A 19,071-nucleotide genomic window follows, 5' to 3' on the forward strand; every position below is an offset into this window, starting at 1 on the left:
CAACATAGTGAGACTTTATCTCATAATAAAAAGTACAGAAATTTAGCCAGGCATGGTGGTGGCACTCATCTGTAGTCTCAGCTACATAGAAGGCTGAGCAGGAAGGATCACTTGAACCCAGGAGCTGGAAGCTACAGTGGGCTTTGATGGTGCCATTGCACTTCAGCTTGGGCAGCAGCGAGACCCTTAATGCAATGATGTTAAATCATAGACTAATTTTCTCCTAATGAAAAATACTAGTTTTAGGCTTGACACACATACTCAGTGGTTAAGGAGCCGGCCACATACACCGGGGCTGGCAGGTTCAAACCTGGCCTGCGCCTGCTAAACAGCAATGACAACTACAAAAAAAAAAAAAAATAGCCGGGTGTTGTGGTAGGTGCCTGTAGTCCCAGCTACGTGGGAGGCTGAGGCAAGAGAATTGCTTAAGCCCAAGAGTTGGAGGTTGCTATGAGCAGTGACGCTATGGCACTTTACTGAGGGTGACATAACGAGACTCTGTCTTTAAAAAAAGAGAGAGAGAAAAGAAAAATACTGGTTTTAGATTCTAACCTAATACTGCATCAGCAAAGTGAACTGAAGAAAGTGTCTCCTTTGGTCTACGCTAATGGTGTTCTTATTCCCGTTGTGTTTTATTTGAGTTTTCCTATCCTTTCATATTTTGGTGATTTTCTAATACTTTCTACCATTGGTTTCTTTGGGTTCAGCTTTTGTATGTAGGGTGCTGTTGTTTTTCTCTGTATCTGTGTAACTGATAGAGAAGGCATTCAGGCTGTGAGGCTTTTTCTAACTGAATCTTGTTTCTTCTTAACCTGAACTGGTGTATACTTGGAGCCTAGGGTTTCTAACTCCGGACCTGAGCTAGGACCTCCAGTGTTCCCTTCTCTACGTTCATCTTAGTGATTTTGTGGAAAGAAACCTTTATTAACCTGAAAGCACCACATTGGTAACATCTATACACATTTAATGAAGGATGTACACAGAAAATTTGAGAGGGCTAGAATTATAGCTAGAATAATGAAATAAGAGTATGACTGGCAAAGGAACAAGGGGAAAGGAGGTCTGGACATCTTTATATCCATTATTTCTGACATCTGTATGTAAACATCTCAGAGTGCAGTGGGTTATATCTTTACGTTTCTTCCATGATATATTGTCCAATTATCTTATACATTTAAACATCTTATGCATGATTTAGGTTCATTCAGTCCATTCAATATTTATTGAATTGTTATCATACTTAAAGCACAGCCCTAGCCTCTTGAGAGTATCCAGGAAACACGTCCTATTTGGCCAGATAAGCCATGCTAGTAATGCCAAGCTATAAATAACAAGTGCCAAGTGAATTATATTTGAAATAAGTGTTTGAAGAATTTAAGGGGCGGGGGAGGTCGAATGGCCTGTCCTGCCAGATCTAATTAGTATAACATCTTCCTCACGAGACTAGTCATTTGGTCACCAGAGCTGCTCTACCTTTTAAGGCTAAAGATGTATCATTCCCTTTGAAGAAGATATAAATCGTGTAGGGTTCATTCATCTTAGGGATGAAAAGCTCATAAGATATTATAGAGAATACAGGATGGTATTCTGGATTAGTTTTCTTTTTAAATGTGAATCCTCATAGAATAAAAGTGAAGTAGCAGTGTGACTGAAAACATTTTCTAACTTGTAAGATACTGCATGGATGTAAGTTGGTTTCTCCTAAAGCTGGATTACTTTCTGATATCTCAGCAACACATTCTCTGCTTTTTTCACCAACGGCTGCTTGTTCATCAAAGTTCTGTTTCTCAGGTTTCATCCTTGTAACATTCTCTGCCCTCCCAGACTTGATTTCTTATCCTCCCTCTTTGTTGTGCTTGGTGTCAGACAAGCACTCGGCAAAAAGTCTAATTCAGTGAAATAAATGACCAGTGGATTCCTAATAATGTCTTCTGTCTTTTGGATTGTGATTTTTAGGTTAAAACTTCAACAGCAAATTGCGATTATTGAAAATGCAGAGAAAGAAAAAAATGAAAATGCTGACCTGAAACAGGTATGATTTTAGCAAACATTTTGTTATTTTTTAAAATGCTTCTTTAAATCTGTGTTTTGCGTTTTTTAATTTTGCCATTAATATTTAGAGAATCTAATTACTACAATTAATAACATATTGGTGAGGTTGATATATAAAGATAAAATGTTTAAACCTCTATGTTTTAATTTAGTAAGCTGCTTCTGCTGCTTTTATTCTTAAGATCTGTATATGGTGTGGCTCTTGATGAATTTTTTTTAAATTGCAGTTAAAACTACAGTATTTTGGTATTCTAAATTTATAAAATTGACTAGAAAGATTATCCAGGTTTTAAGTTACATGTGTGATTGATTTGTAGTTTTATGTTTATTCCATGAGGTATTCCTTGCCACATCCTTACGAAATCTAAGAGTTGTATTTATGGAAGGAAACTTGTATTTTAAGTAAAGTTATTTGGATTCAAGAAAGAGTTTTATAAGATTGGGCAAAACATAGAAGAGTGTTCTTTTCTGAATTCCGTTTTCTTGGGTTTTTTTTCTTCTATAAATAATGAAATGGTAAGACTTCCATTTTTAGAGTTGATACTTGCATGTTAGCTGGTACCGTTTTGCCTATGCAGTTATGGTTTCTGAGTCTTAACTAGATGGGCATAATGTTTGATTCCTGGAGAGAAGTTATCTAGTATCATTGGCATTGGGCTTTCTTTCATTCTGTGGGTATGGAGAGGTATTAAGCTCTTTGAAGGCTGCTTGTTCAGGCAGCTATAATACAGATTTAATATTTGCCATTCCAAGTAAAAATCGTGAATAGTTTTACATGGGGAAATTTATTCTAAAATAGAAATCTGACACATACCATTTTACTTTATTCTGCTAACATTTACACTGTGGACTTTCAGAGTCCTGTCATAATTTGGCTTTGCTACTATCAGGAAGCAGTAGGATTCTTTCCCATTAATTTATTATATAAGAACTTTGTTTCTTTTTATCCTTGAATCTCATAATGGGTCTTTTGATCCCTATTGCTTAACCATCTTTGCTCCAAAATCTCTCTCAGAGAATGGCTATGAGAGAGGTAAAATGAAGTGAAAGAAAAATGAGGACTTTCACTGTTTATTAATTGGTAAAATGATTTGTGGGGGAAGTAGATATAATTGTCCCAAATGAAGATTATTTGCATAAAATGTAGAAGCAGTGTAAATCTTTCTAGCCTGTTAATCTGTAACTAGTTAATTACCTACTTTTCATGAGGAAGGGTACTCTCAGACAGAGGGAAATTGGGATGGAGAAAAAGCCTTGAGTAACATTACATGGTTTGATAAATGGCTCTGGAAGCTAAGGAATCCCTAGCATTGATTAGATTTCTTGGAGCATCTTTCTTCTGCCTAGCACTGGACATATCAAATTCTTAGAAACCTTTTAAACACAATATGAGAGTGATCCTTTCCATATTTACAGTGAATAATTTTGACTGCTCAGAGAGCAGAGCTCCTGAAAGCTTGCTGCTCTCAGGGTATGTGGGAATGGGAGAACAGATGTTTTTAGTTGCTTTCTCAGCTGATCTGCTTTTAAAATCTCCCCCCCCCCAGCCCCACTCCCCACCCCGCCACCTCCGGAGGCTAAGGAAAGGCTAGAGTAAAAGGGAACTGAATCATTGGGTTCTGCTTTCTCATCTCCCTGCTTTTCTCCTGAGAACCCTCCTTCCACTCACAACACCTTTTGTGGCCCACATTTCGAGGGGGGACTCAGTGACTGGGGGACGTAGTTCTTGCTGGTCTCTGGTTGTAATAAGAAATGACCTTAGCTGCTGCTACTTATTGTTTCATTTAGGGCCATCACCAGGGCTCACCAGCTCAAGGGGGCATTGGCAAGCGAGCTGCCTAGCATCTTCTGTGTTTCTCATGACTTACTGCATTTGGTCAGTGGCCTTACGTTTTTCTCTTCTCTTTTAAGCAAATCAGTCATTTGCAGATCCAAGTGACCTCACTTTCACAGTCAGAGAATGACTTGCTGAATTCAAACCAAATGCTGAAGGAAATGGTGGAAAGGTTAAAACAAGAATGCCGAAATTTAAGAAGCCAAACTGAAAAAGCGCAACTAGAAGTTGAAAAGTAGAGTTTGCTTTTTTATGTACAATTTTTTTTTCTTTTTTCTGTATGATACATAATTTTAGTGGTAATTCTAATGTTAAATTTGTTTTAGGAACTAGTTACAAATAGTCTTTGATAGTATACAATGATCTTAGATAATGTACTTTTCATTTATATAGAATGGACTTTATGAACTCTTGAATTATTAAAAAAATCAGAGTTAAGAAATACAGTGTTAAAACTCTGCTTGAGACAGCCTTAATGGCTCATGCCTATAATCCTAATACTTTAAGAAGGCAGGGGCACGAGGATCCCTTGAGGCCAATAACACAAGACCAAGACCAGCCAGCCACAAGACCAAGACCAGCCAGCACAGCAAGATCACCTCTCTACAAAATATAAAAATTATACACATGTGGTAGCACATGTCTTTAGTCTCAGCTACTCAGGAGGCTGAGGCGGGAGGATTGCTTGAGCCCAGGAGTTTAAGGTTACAGTGAGCTGAGATGACACCACTGCACTCTACTCTGGGCAACAGAGTGAAACCTTGTCTCAAAAAAAAAAAAAAAATCTGTCTGATCATAGTATTCTGAAAACTCTCAAAGAAAAAAATTTTTATTCATTGAGTAAACTAAAACATTTCTTACTTCAAAAATCTATACAGTTTTTCTGAATGTCATAGAACAGAATGGTTTTTGTTTTATTTAGTTTTGGTTTTGCTTTTGATGTGTAACACTTCCTACTATTAGAACTAGACTCTTGAATTTTCCCTTTGAAAAATGAATTTATCCTTTTTTTTTTTCTTTTTTAGTCTGGAAACTTGTTAGCATTTGACAGTGCAGTAAGCTGGTAGGAAAAAATGTTTTAGTGATGTTCAGAGATCTCATATTCTCTGCAAAAATGTGTTTAAGTGTGGTAGGACATTGTACTAATTGTATTTGCTTTGTCTTTATAACGTGGTAGAATATTATACTATTTTATATTTGCTTTGTCTTTATAATATATTTTTATTTTAATTTATAAAATATTCTTTTCAAATTTCTTCTTCTGAAGGCTACCATACCACATGAAACATTTTTTCTTTTGTGCTTCTGTTATTTCATACATATATATTGTTTAGAGAAAGTCTCTCTCTCTGTCACCCTGGCGAGTATTAAAATGAACTCAAGAATTCTAATGACACTGGAGCTAGCAAATTTAAATAATTCATCATTGGTTTTTGAATATTTTTTTTCTTTCTTTTTTTTTTTTGCAGTTTTTGGCCGAGGCTGGGTTTGAACCCACCACCTCCGGCATATGGGGCCAGCGCCCTACTCCTTGAGCCACAGGCACCGCCTGGTTTTTGAATATTATTCATAGGATTGTTTAGAAGAAAATAGGCAGTCTAGGGGTCAGTATTATTTGTTTTAGTCCCAACTATCTAAAATCTGTGTGACCTTATGCAAGTAACCTAACTTCTCAGGGTTTGTTATTCTCATTTGTACTATCTACAGATTACAAAAAATCATATAAAAAATGTAGACTAGCTTTTAAAACATAAGTTGTTATAATATTATTGTAAAATACCATTTAAATGAATTTTACTCTAGCCAGAAAACATAATACATTAAGTGGTGCTAGACTTGGTCTTTAACTAAGTTTATTAGGCAACATTTTGATAGCTTTGTGGTTACCATAGTTCAGATCTGGTTGAACTGATCTGGTTATCAAGTGTTTGTCCCGCCATTAACTAGATGTGAGTCCTTAAGCAAGTTAACTAACTGCTCTAAGTCTCAGTGTCCTCATATATTAACAAGACAGAAGTATAAAGAAGTCCCTAACTGAGAAGGTTTTTGTGAAGAACAGTGATGTAGTATACACTGTTCTAGACTTAGTGCCAGGTTCATAGGAGGTGCTTAGTGAGATGATGCAGTTGGATAATTAAAGATGGAGTCAGGTAGTGAGTTTGCTTATACTTGTGATAGATGATATGTTTAATCCTAAGGTTGACTTCCTTGCTTTGCATGCATTCTTCTTACAGGACCTTGGAAGAGAGACAGATACAGTGGTTGGAAGAAAAGCATAAGCTTCATGAGCGTATCGCAGAGAGAGAAGAAAAGTACAATCAAGCCAAAGAGAAACTCCAGCGAGCTGCCATTGCCCAGAAAAAGGCAAGTGATTGTTATTAAAATGATTTCTGTAGGTACAAACATAATTAACTATTTTAGAAGAATAAAATGTAGACTTGAAATAGAGATTTTTAAAACTGATATTTAAATAGAAAATTTTGCTGTCAACCATATAGAGATAAATTGGGAAATCCAAACTGGTTTGTTTCTAAATTTTGTATATAAGTAATTTGTTTAGATTTGTATTTTTCATGTTTAGTGAAATGGTGTTTTTCAAAGTGATAAAATTTTTAGGCTAACTCATAGAAATCTTATTGAACTTATTACCTAGTTAACCTCTGTGTTATTAGGCCTATTTCAACTATAAATATTTAATATCTATTATATAGCTTTTCCGGTTATAAGGCATTTTTGTTTCAAACTCAGAACTATGGGAGCAAGTATCTCCTTGCTCCTGCTTCTGAAACAGCCTTGAGAGTTCCCACAACCTTGATCCTGTTAAAGTTTTACCTTTGCAGGCATACTTTTCTTCAGAACCTAAAAACTTTGTTTTCTTAGAAACAGTCCAGGATATCATGAAAATAATGTAGCCAGCTAGGTGGTTCATCTAAGTCAGTGGCTTACAACTTTTTTTTCTGTTTCTTCAAAACAAACCCAAGGACTGTAGCAGGTTCCATCAGTAACTGTGACTCACTACGGAAGTGATTAAGCAGTTCAACAAGATTGGAGGGTGGGGAGGGGACATGGTGTTGTGTGTGTGCATGTGCATGTGTGTATGTGTGTATGTGTGTGTGTGTGTGCATATGTAGTAGGTACACACGTGCATGTGTGTGCGTGTGTGTGCGCGTGCATGCATATTAGGCCCACAAATGACTTGATATGTCTCCACTTGATAAATTCCCTTAGTAATGACGTTAGATATGAAGAGGAGCTTATAGGTCTAGGCACTAATATCTTAATATTTGTATGTTTATTGGAAAATAACTCTAGATTGTTCACATCTTCTAATTTGGAAACTAAGAGCACAGTGGCTCGCCACTTTTTTATGTTACTGGATGTAAATGCAAATGTGGGGACAGTTGCAGTGACCACATGAGTAGTCTGAAAGTCATTACTTCCTTACTGTCTTGATTTCTGAATATTACTTGTCTCAGAATACTAAAAGTAGTATAATGCTGAGATTAGAAAAACAGCATTTGTTACATGGGAATCCCAGTATATTTATGCCTAGATATAAAGACTCATTTGTTTTATTCCCTATATGTGTCACATCTCTTCCTTCCTGTCCATGTAAGTACTAAACAGTGTATGGATAGTGATGTGATTGCAGTGAATGTTTTTGACTTAGAACTCCTTTTTATGCTTCTTTGTACTGTATTTGAAGTCTAAAAGCATCTAAAGCCACATTTCAGCAAGAAATCACTAAAAATAAGAGCTGATTTTTATCTTTCCCAGAGAAACTTTTATGTTGCGATTTTAGGGATAAATATCTTAGAGATTAGATTTTAATTATTGAGGTTAGTTTGGGTTGACTTCCTTTGGAACAAAAGTGACATCCAGTGGTGAGAGAGATTATCAACTAATCATAGATATCCAGAAAGAGGGGAGGAGGTGATATTTTTAAAAACCTGCAAAGTAACATTTCATCAGTATTGTGACCAAGGATGATTTTTTTTTCCTGCTGAAATGCTTGCCAAATGATGAGTGTTAACATAGTAAATATTAATTTCATTTAAAAAAGTGTGATCTGTGGATTTTGATCTAAGTCACAGGAAATTGTTAAACTCTATTCAGTGCATAATTATGACCTAGAGCTGTCCCATCAGGTGGGACACTGCTCTAGGAGCTTATAATTTTATATCAATTAAAGTGGAAAAACATTGTATGTGACATAGAAATACTATTTAAAAGTATATAATTATATTTAATTTTAGGACAAGAAGGGATTATGGCAGTCAGGTAGCTTTTACAAATCTGGAAACTGAAGTGGTAGGTACCCAAGAGCACTTGATGAGTAAGAATCAAAGCCGTAACTGAGATCTGTATTTTCCTAGTCTCAGTCCAGTGGTCTTTCCACGGCACTGATACTCTTTAATTTCCCACTTTCTTTGATTCCTAATATTTTATTGCTTTTCTCTTCTTTATAGCCATCGTCCATCAGTATGAGTCTTATTTTCTGTGTCAGAATAATCTCTGTAAATTAATTTAACTGGTGCCTTTTTCCTATTGAAGTTAATGCTTCTGTATGAAAATGTTGGCTATAAGATTATACAAATATATAATTCATATGAGTGCAGCAGACTTCTTAGGTTCTTTATTTAAATGACAAAAATCATAACTTCCTTATGCAGTAAGACTTAAAACAAGTCACAAATTATAATATGAACCCTAGGGCAGAAATCATAATCCTATAGAGTTACTTTCCTGTGAAAAATTCTTATAACTAGAGAGCAGCAAGTTTATTTTTTTGCTCAGACTGGATAAAATGGCTCACTGCCATCTGCGTGTGTTTATTTAGAGCTCCAAGCTCCTCGACACAAAACTTATGTCATTTTTGGTGAGTGCTATTGGTAGGGTCTTTGGTGTAAATGGTATTTTGCTGTGTTGATCTGTTTGGAAGGGCTTGGCCAGGGATCTTGAGTCGGGATTCCCTTTTGTGACTGATTACCTCCCTTTGCACCCCCCACCCCATTATTGAAGTCAGAGTATGAAGAGAGATCTCTTGAAATGAGCACAATGAGTTATTTGTCCTTTTGAGGCACTTGAAATGACAAGTTGTTATTTGTATTCTAAGATTTATCTCTCTGAAATAACTCTTGGTCAGATACTGTTGTGAATGTTTTCAAAAGAGAAATGAATCACATAGTCTTGAAGTTGCAAAATTATCTTATTGAATATGTTGTGTGGCCTAGATTGTGCTATGCACTGGGAGAAAACAGAAGCCAGGATTACTCCTTGCTCATGATGACCATGTAATCTAGTTGGAGAAATAAGGTAACAAGCAAGAAGCCACTCCCAGGTGATCTATATGGACACTAAAATTTGAGAACCACTGTGCCAGACAGAAAAAATCCTGAAGAAAGGGAAACCAGTTAAGACACTATTACAGTAAATTCTAAGTGAGGTAAGAAGTCTGGAATTGGAGCTTGGAATGAAGGTGAAGAGTAACTCCCAGAGGTGTTCTGAATGGAAAAAAGTATGAGCTATAGTGGTAAATAAAGAAGAAAAATAGGAAGTATTTTAGCTGTGAGAGGATATAACAGAGTTACTACAGTGAATGGAATGAAGAACATGTGTCAGTTGAGGAGTAGAAAGAAAATAGATTTGATCAAACACATCAGATAGGAAGTGATGGCACCGCATCCATGTAGACACACTGTAGGCTTGTGTGTGAAGATACCGTGTTCATAGCTAGAGATAATGTAATGTAAACTGTGAAGATAAGTAATTCCAATTAGAGATGTATAGTTAGAAACTTGAGAATGTGCAGATAATTGAAGAATACAGGGACGAGGACTAAATTTACATGAAAAGAATTGCCAGGTGCAGTAGAGGATGGTCAGGGTGATAGAAGTTATTTTGTGTTGTTATGGGAACCAAGGAAAAGATAGGTGTCAAAGGCAAATGGTCATTGAATATGATTACTGAAAAAAGTTAGTTGGATTTGACTAAAAGTCAAACTATTTGCAGTAGTTGTACTACAACTATTGTTTAGCAGGCCCAGGAGGCCCACCAGCCCCAGTGAATGTGGCCAGTGCCCTAACCACTAAGCCACACTAAGCCTCCATATTCTTTTAATTGTTCTATTATTCCTTTGTGTCATAGTGGCTGTAACACTAGAGCATCAATTTGACTATCCTGTGATTGTATTAGACTGTTAACGTAAAAATTAAAATCATTCTTTTAACCAATTCCCCCTCAGGATATTTTCTCTGTAGAAATCATTCTTCCAATCACTTCGGCTTCAGATCTGTGATTCATCCTGAGAACTCTGCCTTTTCTCTAACTCTAGTCAGTCACTGTACTAATTTCCTATAGCCTCTGTGACAAATTACAACAAAGTGGCTTTAAATGACAGAAGTTTATTCTCTTTATAGTGCTGGAGCCTAGAAATTGAAAGCCAAGGTGCCAGCAGGCCCGTGCTCCTTCCACAGGCTCTGGGGACAATTTTTTTCATGCCTCTCTTCTAGCTCCTGGCAGTTGCTGATAAACCTTGGTGTTCCTTGGCTTTTGGACATATCACTGCAATCTCTGCTTCTGTCTTCACATGCTGTGTGTCTATATCTTTGTGTTTAAATTTACTTCTTATGTAAGGACACCAGTCACACTGAGTTTAGGGCTCACTTTAATCCAGTTTAACTTTCACTTGGTTACATCTGCCAAGACCCTATTTCCAAATACGGTCACTCTGTTTCAACATCAGCGATCAATTCACAGTTTTCAGATCGTACAAATTAAAGGGCTCACTCTCACAAGCCTGCCCCCACTTTAGATGCCAGTTGCATATCCAAGCCACTCATTCTTCTAACCAACTAGCTATAAATTAAGTGTTCCCATGACTCCCTCTTCATCTTTGATAATTTGCTAGAATGGCACACAGAATTCAAGAAAATAATTTACTGAATGTTTACTCATTTATCATTAGGGATAAAACTCAGGAACAGCCAGATGGAAGAACTGCATAGGGCAAAGTATGGGGGCTGGGGGTGGGGTGGGGCATGGAGTGGCACGGAGTTTCCTCACCCTCTCTGAGTGAGCCACCCTCCCAGAAAGTCAATGGGCTCACCAACCTGATAGTTGTCTTTTTTTTTTTTTAATTAAATCATAGCTGTGTACATTAATGCAATCATGGGGTACAGTGTGGTGTTTTCATACACAATTTGAAATACTCTCATCAAACTGGTTAATGTAGCCTTCATGTCATTTTCTTAGTTATTAAAACATTCATACTCTGCTTTTAGAAAGATTCACTTGTACCGTTCCTAGTAGCTGTCTTAATCTAGCTGTGCAAGAGTTTTTGTAGAGCTCCATCTCCGGCCCTCCTCCTCCCTGGACATCAGGGAAGTGGAGCTGAAATTATCTACCATGCAGTCACCACATCTTACTGGTGACCAGCCCCCATCCTAAGGATATCTAAGGGTCCCCACTCTAAGTCACCTCATTTACATAAACTCAAGTGTGATTGAAAGGGATCTGTTATGAATTATAAAAGACACACCTATCACTTAAAATGTCCCAAGGTTTTAAGAGCTCTGTGCCAGGAACTGGAGACAAAGACATATATATCTCTTATTATACTACTATCATATTCTAAGGTTCTAGATGGACATGAAATAAAAAATCCGTGAGACACTATTCAGTCCAGGGCGGTCGCTAATGCCAATGAATTCTTCCTTCATATCATCTCTCAAATTTCCTACGTTTCTTTTTTTTTTTTGCAGTTTTTGGCTGGGGCTGGGTTGAGCTCGCCACCTCCGTTATGGGGCCAGCGCCCTACTCCTTGAGCCACAGGCGCTGCCTACAAATTTCCTACATTTCTTTTCATTCCTGTTGCTAATATCTTCACTCAGACTCTCTTTTCTGTAAGGTTTCTCTGAATTCGTCTCGCCAGTTTATTCAACTAACGTATTGAGTACCTACTGTTTACTCATTCACTGGAATATGGAAGTAAACAAAGATCCCACACTGGGAATTTAAGTTGTAGTGAGTAAGAGACATAAACAGCTATGCATTGAGTGTGATGAGTGCTAAGGAAAAAATTAGCAGGTGTGCTGTCAGGCAAGTCTTCTCTGAACCGAGACCTGAAGGAAAGGGGAAGGATGCCTCTTGTGACACGTAGGGTAAAAGTGTTACAGACAGAGGGAATAGCAAGTCTGAGAGAGGGGCAGGAATCTACTTGGGATGATGAAGGAGCATGAGGAGGCCCAGGGGCTAGAATAGAGAGGCAGTAGGAAGCCCAAGGATGCAGAAATATTGGCTTTCATCCTGAGTGAGGTAGGCACACACTGGATGGTTTTGAATTGAGAAATGATACCTGAATTATATTTTGGAAGGATCTCTGTGGCTGTTGTATAGCGGGGCAAGACAAGACTCAAGGAGACCACTTTTTAGTAGTCCAGGTTAGAGATCAGGGTAACTTGGAGTAGAGAACTAGTGGCAGAGTGGTGGTTAGATTCTGTATATATTTTAAAGGTGGAGCTTACATGGTTGTAGGATAGGAAAGAGAGGTGAAACAAAGATGTCTATGATTTTGAACTTAAGCAGTTGGTAAAACAGACTCGCTATTTACTGACATGCGAGAGACTCTGGAAGAACAGCATTGGGAGTAAAATAAAGATGCCTATTTCAACACACGAACTTTTTGAGAGGCCCTTAGAGTTCCATGTGAAGATGTTAAATAGTCAGTTGGATAGTCAATCTGGAGCTCCCAGGGAAGTCTGGGCTAGAGAGAAAGACTCAGGAGCCATCAGCATACAAATGGTATTTACAGCAATGAGATTGAACTCCTGAAGGAAGGTTGAGAAGAGAATAAGTCTAAGGATTGAGCTTTAACAGAATTTTAAAGTTTAGAAGTTCAGAAGATAAGAGGAGACTGAGAAGGAGTACCCAGGATAGGAGAAGAACTAAGAAAGTATTAGATTACAAGTGAAAAAAATAAATGCTTCTGGAAGGATCAGGTGTGTCAAATGACATTGATAGTAAAATGATAGGAGAATACATGGCTATGTGGTGATCGTTAGTGACCTTGGCTAAAGTTACTGCTGTAGTGTGGTGAGTATACAATCCTGATTGAAGTGGAATCAAGGGGAATTGGTTGGATGAGAAAAATTATGGTTTGTCTAAGGAGTTTTGTTGTGAAGAAGAGCAGAGGAACAGGGAAGTAGCTAGTGTGGGTTGTGGGATCAATGGATTTTTTTTTTTTTTTCATTTAAAAGGGAGAAATTATAGCAGGGTTTAATTGATGCAGAAGAAATGGGACAGTTGCAGGAATGATATATCCTTTAGTAGGTAGGTGGGCATAAGATTCAATTTGGAAGTGGGAGGGACAGTGTTTTAGTTCATTCTGACTGTTCTAGCAAAGTATCACAAACTGGGTAGTTTCACAAATAGCAGAAATTTATTTTTCACAGTTTGGAGGATGAGAAGTCCAAGACAAAAACATCAGCAAGTTCCATGTCTGGTGAGGACCCTCTTTCTGGTTCTGGATGCACCTTTTAGCCATGTCTTCACATGGTAGAAGGGAACAAATCCCTTTTGGGGCCTATTTTATAGTTTATGGCCTAGCAGTGTAATCACCTCCCTTAAATGCCATCACCTTAGGAGTTAGGATTTCAATACATAAGTTTTAGAGGGACAAAAACCTTTAGATCATAGCAGTTAGGAAATGATGTATTGATTATAATTGGCAAAACATAAAATTATGATTATAAATTTCTGATAAATTGAAAGATATGGTGTAAGTTACCCCCGATTGGCGTTATTTTCTTAGTGTAGTAAGGAGGGTCATCAGTTTAAAGTATAAAGGATGGAGATATAAGAGATTTGAAGAGAGACAAGATGTAAAAGAATTATAAAGGAATTTGAGAGTGATTGGATTATGGAAACTAGTAGGATTGCCGGGGAACAGTAGGGCCCATTTAAAGTTAGTATTTATTGGCTCGGCACCTATAGCTCAGTGGCTAGGGCGCCAGCCACATACACCAGTACTGGTAGGTTTGAACCCAGCTTGGGCCTGCCAAACAACAATGACAACTACAACAACAAAATAGGGATGTTGGTGGCGGGTACCTGTAGTCCCAGCTACTTTGGGAGGCTGAGGCAAGAGAATTGCTTAGGCCCAAGAGTTTGAGGTTGCTGTGAGCTATGATGCCACAACCCTCTACTGAGGGTGACATAGTAAGACTGTCTCAAAAAATAAAGTTACTGTTTGCTAATTAAAGATAAACCTAGTCAGCACATTTAGGTGTATAGGCTTACCACCTATGTCCAGTTTCATTAAGTCCAAGCGTGCAGTAAGAGAATTGTATTTAACCAATATCTGACTTTTTCTAGGCAGTTTTGAAGAAAGAGTTGAGTCAAGGTAATAAAAGTGTCTTACAGAAAATGATTACAATGATGGAGTCTAAGGTATTCATTGGGTCTTTCAATCAACCAGTATACACAGAGTGCAAAAAAAAATGTATGCCCATTTTAAGAAAGGAAAAAACTGATTTGAGATATCGCCTAACCCCGAGAATAGCCCGTATCACAAAGTCTGAAAGCTGCAGATGCTGGCATGGATGTGGAGAGAAGGGACACTATGACACTGTTGGTGGGATTGCAAACTGATACAGCCTCTGTGGAAAGAACTATGGAGAATCCTCAAAAAGCTGAAAGTAAACTTCCGTTTGGGCCTGCAGTCCCATTACTAGGTATCTACCCAGAAGAAAAAACATCATTTTACCATAAGGACATTTGCATGAGAATGTTCATTGCAGCTCAATTTACAATCTCTGAGATGTGGAATCAACCCAGGTGGCCATCAACTGATAAACGGATTAATAAACTATGGTATATGTATACTATGAAATACTATTCAGCCATAAAAAGATGGACACCTTACATCTTTTGTATTTACCTGGATGGAGTTGAAGAATATTCTTCTTAGTAAAGTATCACATGAGTGGAAAAGCAAGTATCCAGTGTATGCAATACTAATGTGAAGCCCACATGAGAGAAAAACACAGTTACACTCAAGTCTGGGGGTAAGGGGAGAAGTAAGGAGAGGAGGGATTGCTAAGCTCTCACCTAATGGGCATGATGTAAGGTTTTACAGCATACCCCTTGGTGAAGGCCTCCACTACAACTTGAACTTTACCTAACAAATGCAAACAATGTAATTAATCATTTGTACTCTCATATTAATCTGAAATAAATAAGCAAAAACAAAACATAATTTGGATCATCTAGTCCTCTGGTGGCTTGCCACTCTTACCAGAATAAAGTGCAAACTCCATAAAAATAAAAACTGTATTAAAATTGTAATATTATATACTAATCACAAAAGATGACTACAAGTCATGTTGAAAACCCCTTGTTATTGCAGAAGTCAGACCTAGCTTGAGTATTACAAATTTAATCTTTTGATTTGCAAACAATGCCTACAGGTGTGCAAACAATGCTTATAGGTGGTTGAACAGGATGTTTGTGTGGTGATAATGATGCCTGTAGCACATTTTGTTTTTGGGTGCTCCACAATCGAAAGGTTAACACAACAAATTTAATACCACAGCCATGAAAAATGTTAGTAATAGGAGAAATTAGATAGAAGTGATATATGAGAACTTTCTACTTTCTGTTCAGTTTTTTGTTCAACCTAAAACTGCTCTAAGAAATAGTCTCTTAATTACAAAAACCCAAAATAGTACAAACACAGCCACATGAGGAAATAGGATAACATCAAAAACCAAGAGAAATAATAACCAATATAAACAGACTCCCATAGGACATACAGGGTAATGGAGTTATCAGATACAGACTTCAAAATAACCATGTTGCATATACTCAGAAATAAAGGTTTGAGGATTGCTCCAAAAAATCTGGAAAGCATGAAAAAAGTCGAGTTTAGTACTAAAAAACAATAACTGAATCATAATTCAATGGATAGATTAAACAGCAGACATCATCAGCATCATGAAGCTATGAGCAGAAATTAGCAAACCAGACAGTAAATGTACATACAATGGTGAAAACTGAAAATGCCAAGAGTTGGTTTCTAAAAGATTAATAGAATTGATAAAGCCATAGCAAGACTGATTTCTCCTCAAATGCCTCACAAGATAGATTAGATTAGATGGATAAAGAGCTTCAAATGAACAATATCATGAATGAAAAAGGAGATATCATTCTATATCTTACAGATATTAAAACAAAAGAGGTATTATAAAAACTTTTATGCTAATTAACTTGTGCTTAATTATGCTAATTAATTATGCAATTTATATGAAATGAATACATCTTAAAAGCCTAATATAAGAAGAATTAGAAAATCTGAATTGTCTTATATATATATTAAGGAAATGAAATACTTCATAAAAAACCTTCCACAGAGAAAATTCCTCGTTTGGCTTCATTGGTAAATTCTTCCAAATACCTAAGGAAGAAATAATACCAATCTTAAACTCTTCCAGATAATATTATAGAAACAGAGAAAAGTATTCCCACTTATTTTACGAAGTTAAAACCTGGAGGGTTCGAGCTGGCTTGGACCTGCTAAACAACACAGACAACTGCAACAACAACAACAAAGAGAAAAATGGCCGGGCATTGTGGTAGGCGCCTGTAGTCCCAGGTGCTCAGGAGGCTGAGGCAAGAGAATCACTTAGGCCCAGGAATCTGAGGTTACTGTGAGCTGTGATGCCATAGCACTCTACTAAGGGCAATATACTGAGACTGTCTCAAAAAAAAAAAAAAAAATGCAGATACTGCTAAGGAAAACAAAGAATGCCTAGATAAAGTGAAAACTATACCATGCTTGTGATCTGGAAAATTTGGTATTCAGAGGTGTCAATTCTTCCCCAAAAGTCCATAAGTTGAATACAATCCTAATCAAAATCTCAGCAGATTTCTTTTTAGAAACTAGAAAATTTATATGAAAATACAAAGAACTAGGTTAGGACACCAAAGCAATCTTGAAGAACAATAAAGCTAGAAGTCTTATACTCTCAGACTTGTAGTTATCTGTAAGGATAGATAGACAAGTGGAACAGAATAGAGTGCAAAACACCCACAAATATATGGACACCTGATTTACCACAAAGCCACCACTGCACTTAATAAGGAAAGGATAGTCTTTTAAATAAAAGGTATTAAGTCAATTAGTTATTCTCAATTCAGCCTCACAACATAGATGAAAGTGAACCATAGACCTAAGTGTGAATGGTGTAAAAAACAAAAAATCCCACCCCAAATGAATAAGACTTCTGTAAGAAAATGGGAAGAAATCTTAGGATTTGAGGAACAGGGCACAAAAAGCACTTATAAAAATATGATAATTTGTATTTTATTAAAATTAAGAACTTTTTATCAAAGGACAAGAGAAATAAAATGCTACCACACCTGGGAGAAAGGCAAATCTGTAATAAATAATCTGAGACAGGATCCATATCCTGAATATATAAAGAACTCCTGCAAATCAATATAAATAGATTACTTGAATATTTTTTTAATTAAGCCAAAGACTAGGATAGGTAAGTCATGAAAAAGAGGATACCTAGATGGCTAATTTACTTAAGAAAAGGTACCTAACAGGCCAGGAAAATGCAAATTTAAAACTTTAATTAGGCCTGTCACAGTGGCTCACACCTATAATCCTAACACTCTGGGAGGCCCAACAGGTGGATTGCTTGAGCTCAGGAGTTGAAGACCAGTCTGAGCAGGATCAAGACCCCATTTCTACTAAAAATAGAAAAAACTAGCCAGGTACAGTGGCACTTATCTGTAGTCCCAGGTACTTAGGAGGCTGAGGCAAGAGGATTGGTCAAGCCCAAGAGTTTGAGGTTGCTGTGAGCAGTGACCCCATGGCACTCTACCAAGGGCAGCAGCTTGAAACTGTCTCCAAAAAAAAAAACCCCACCCCACCCCCTGCCATTAGATACTACTATACTCCACCCGAACATCTGAAAGACTGGCAAGAATGTAGAACTCTTATCTTATATATTGCTGGTGGGCATGTAATTGGTAGAACTATCTTAGAAAACCGGCAGTATCTACTGAAGCTAAAACATATGTACTCTCTGACCCACATAAGAGTGTATCCTCAAGAGAATGAGGTACTTACATGCATCAAAAATATGTTCAGGAATGTTCACAAAAACTTTATGATATCCCCAAATTGGAAACAAATACAAATTTTCATCAAAATGGATAAAATGTAGTATATTTTTACAATGGATACTGTGACGTGGAACAACATGACTTAGTCATATAGATAAAATACTGAGAAAAAAAAGTCCAGATACAAAAGAGTATATACTCGGGTGGCGCCTGTGGCTCAGTGAGTAGGGCGCCAGCCCCAGCCAAACCACAACAGAAAAATAGCTGGGCGTTGTGTCGGGCGCCTGTAGTCCCAGCTACTCGGGAGGCTGAGGCAAGAGAATCACTTAAGCCCAAGAGCTGGAGGTTGCTGTGAGCTGTGACGCCACAGCACTCTACTAAGGGTAATAAAGTGAGACTCTGTCTCAAAAAGAAAAAAAAAGTATATACTCTATGATTTATTTTCTTTTATATGGATGAATGGCTAGATATAGATAGATGGACTCCTTAACTACCCATGAATGCATAAATAATACCATAAATACTTTTGGTGCTAAGTTCAGAAGAGTGGTTAGACAGGAATATGAGGGAACATTTGGGCGTACTGAAAGATGGGGAGTAATGGGAAGCATGAGAAGGAATGCTTATAGCAGTGTTACTTACAATAGTCCCAACTGGAAATAACCCAGATAACCCTTTCTTTCTTTCTTTCTTTCTTTATTTATTTATTTTTTGAGACAGAGCCTCAAGCTGACCTCCTGGGTAGAGTGCTATGGCTTCACTGCTCACAGCAACCTCCAACTCCTGGGCTCAAGCGAGTCTCCTGCCTCCGCCTCCCAAGTAGCTGGCACCACAGGCGCCCGCCACAGCACCTGGCTATTTTTTGGTTGCAGCCATTATTGTTGTTCGGCAGGTCCGGGCTGTATTCGAACCTGCCACCTTAGGTGTATGTGGCTGGTGCCTTAGCCACTTGAGCCACAGGCGCTGAGCCATAACCCAGATAACCCTTAACAGTCGAATGAGTAAATATAATAGACTGTGACATAAGTGAAATACGATATGTGGCAGCG

At 37.5% G+C, this 19,071-nt stretch overlaps 1 protein-coding gene across 3 annotated transcripts in view; it reads left to right on the forward strand.

Annotated features, from left to right (window-relative positions):
• The window catches only part of CEP83 (centrosomal protein 83), a 110,630-nt gene that overhangs the window by 85,284 nt on the left and 6,275 nt on the right, over nucleotides 1-19,071 (forward strand). For all 3 annotated transcript variants that reach the window (XM_023509436.1, XM_023509437.1, XM_003783348.3), the window contains 3 exons: nucleotides 1,957-2,032; nucleotides 3,964-4,121; nucleotides 6,121-6,250. In XM_023509436.1, coding sequence (XP_023365204.1) covers nucleotides 1,957-2,032; nucleotides 3,964-4,121; nucleotides 6,121-6,250 — 364 coding nt within the window. The remainder of the gene's footprint in view (nucleotides 1-1,956; nucleotides 2,033-3,963; nucleotides 4,122-6,120; nucleotides 6,251-19,071) is intronic.

This window comes from Otolemur garnettii, unplaced genomic scaffold (genome assembly GCF_000181295.1).
Source record: "Otolemur garnettii isolate 467f Iridium unplaced genomic scaffold, OtoGar3 scaffold00007, whole genome shotgun sequence".
Lineage (NCBI taxonomy): Eukaryota > Metazoa > Chordata > Mammalia > Primates > Galagidae > Otolemur > Otolemur garnettii.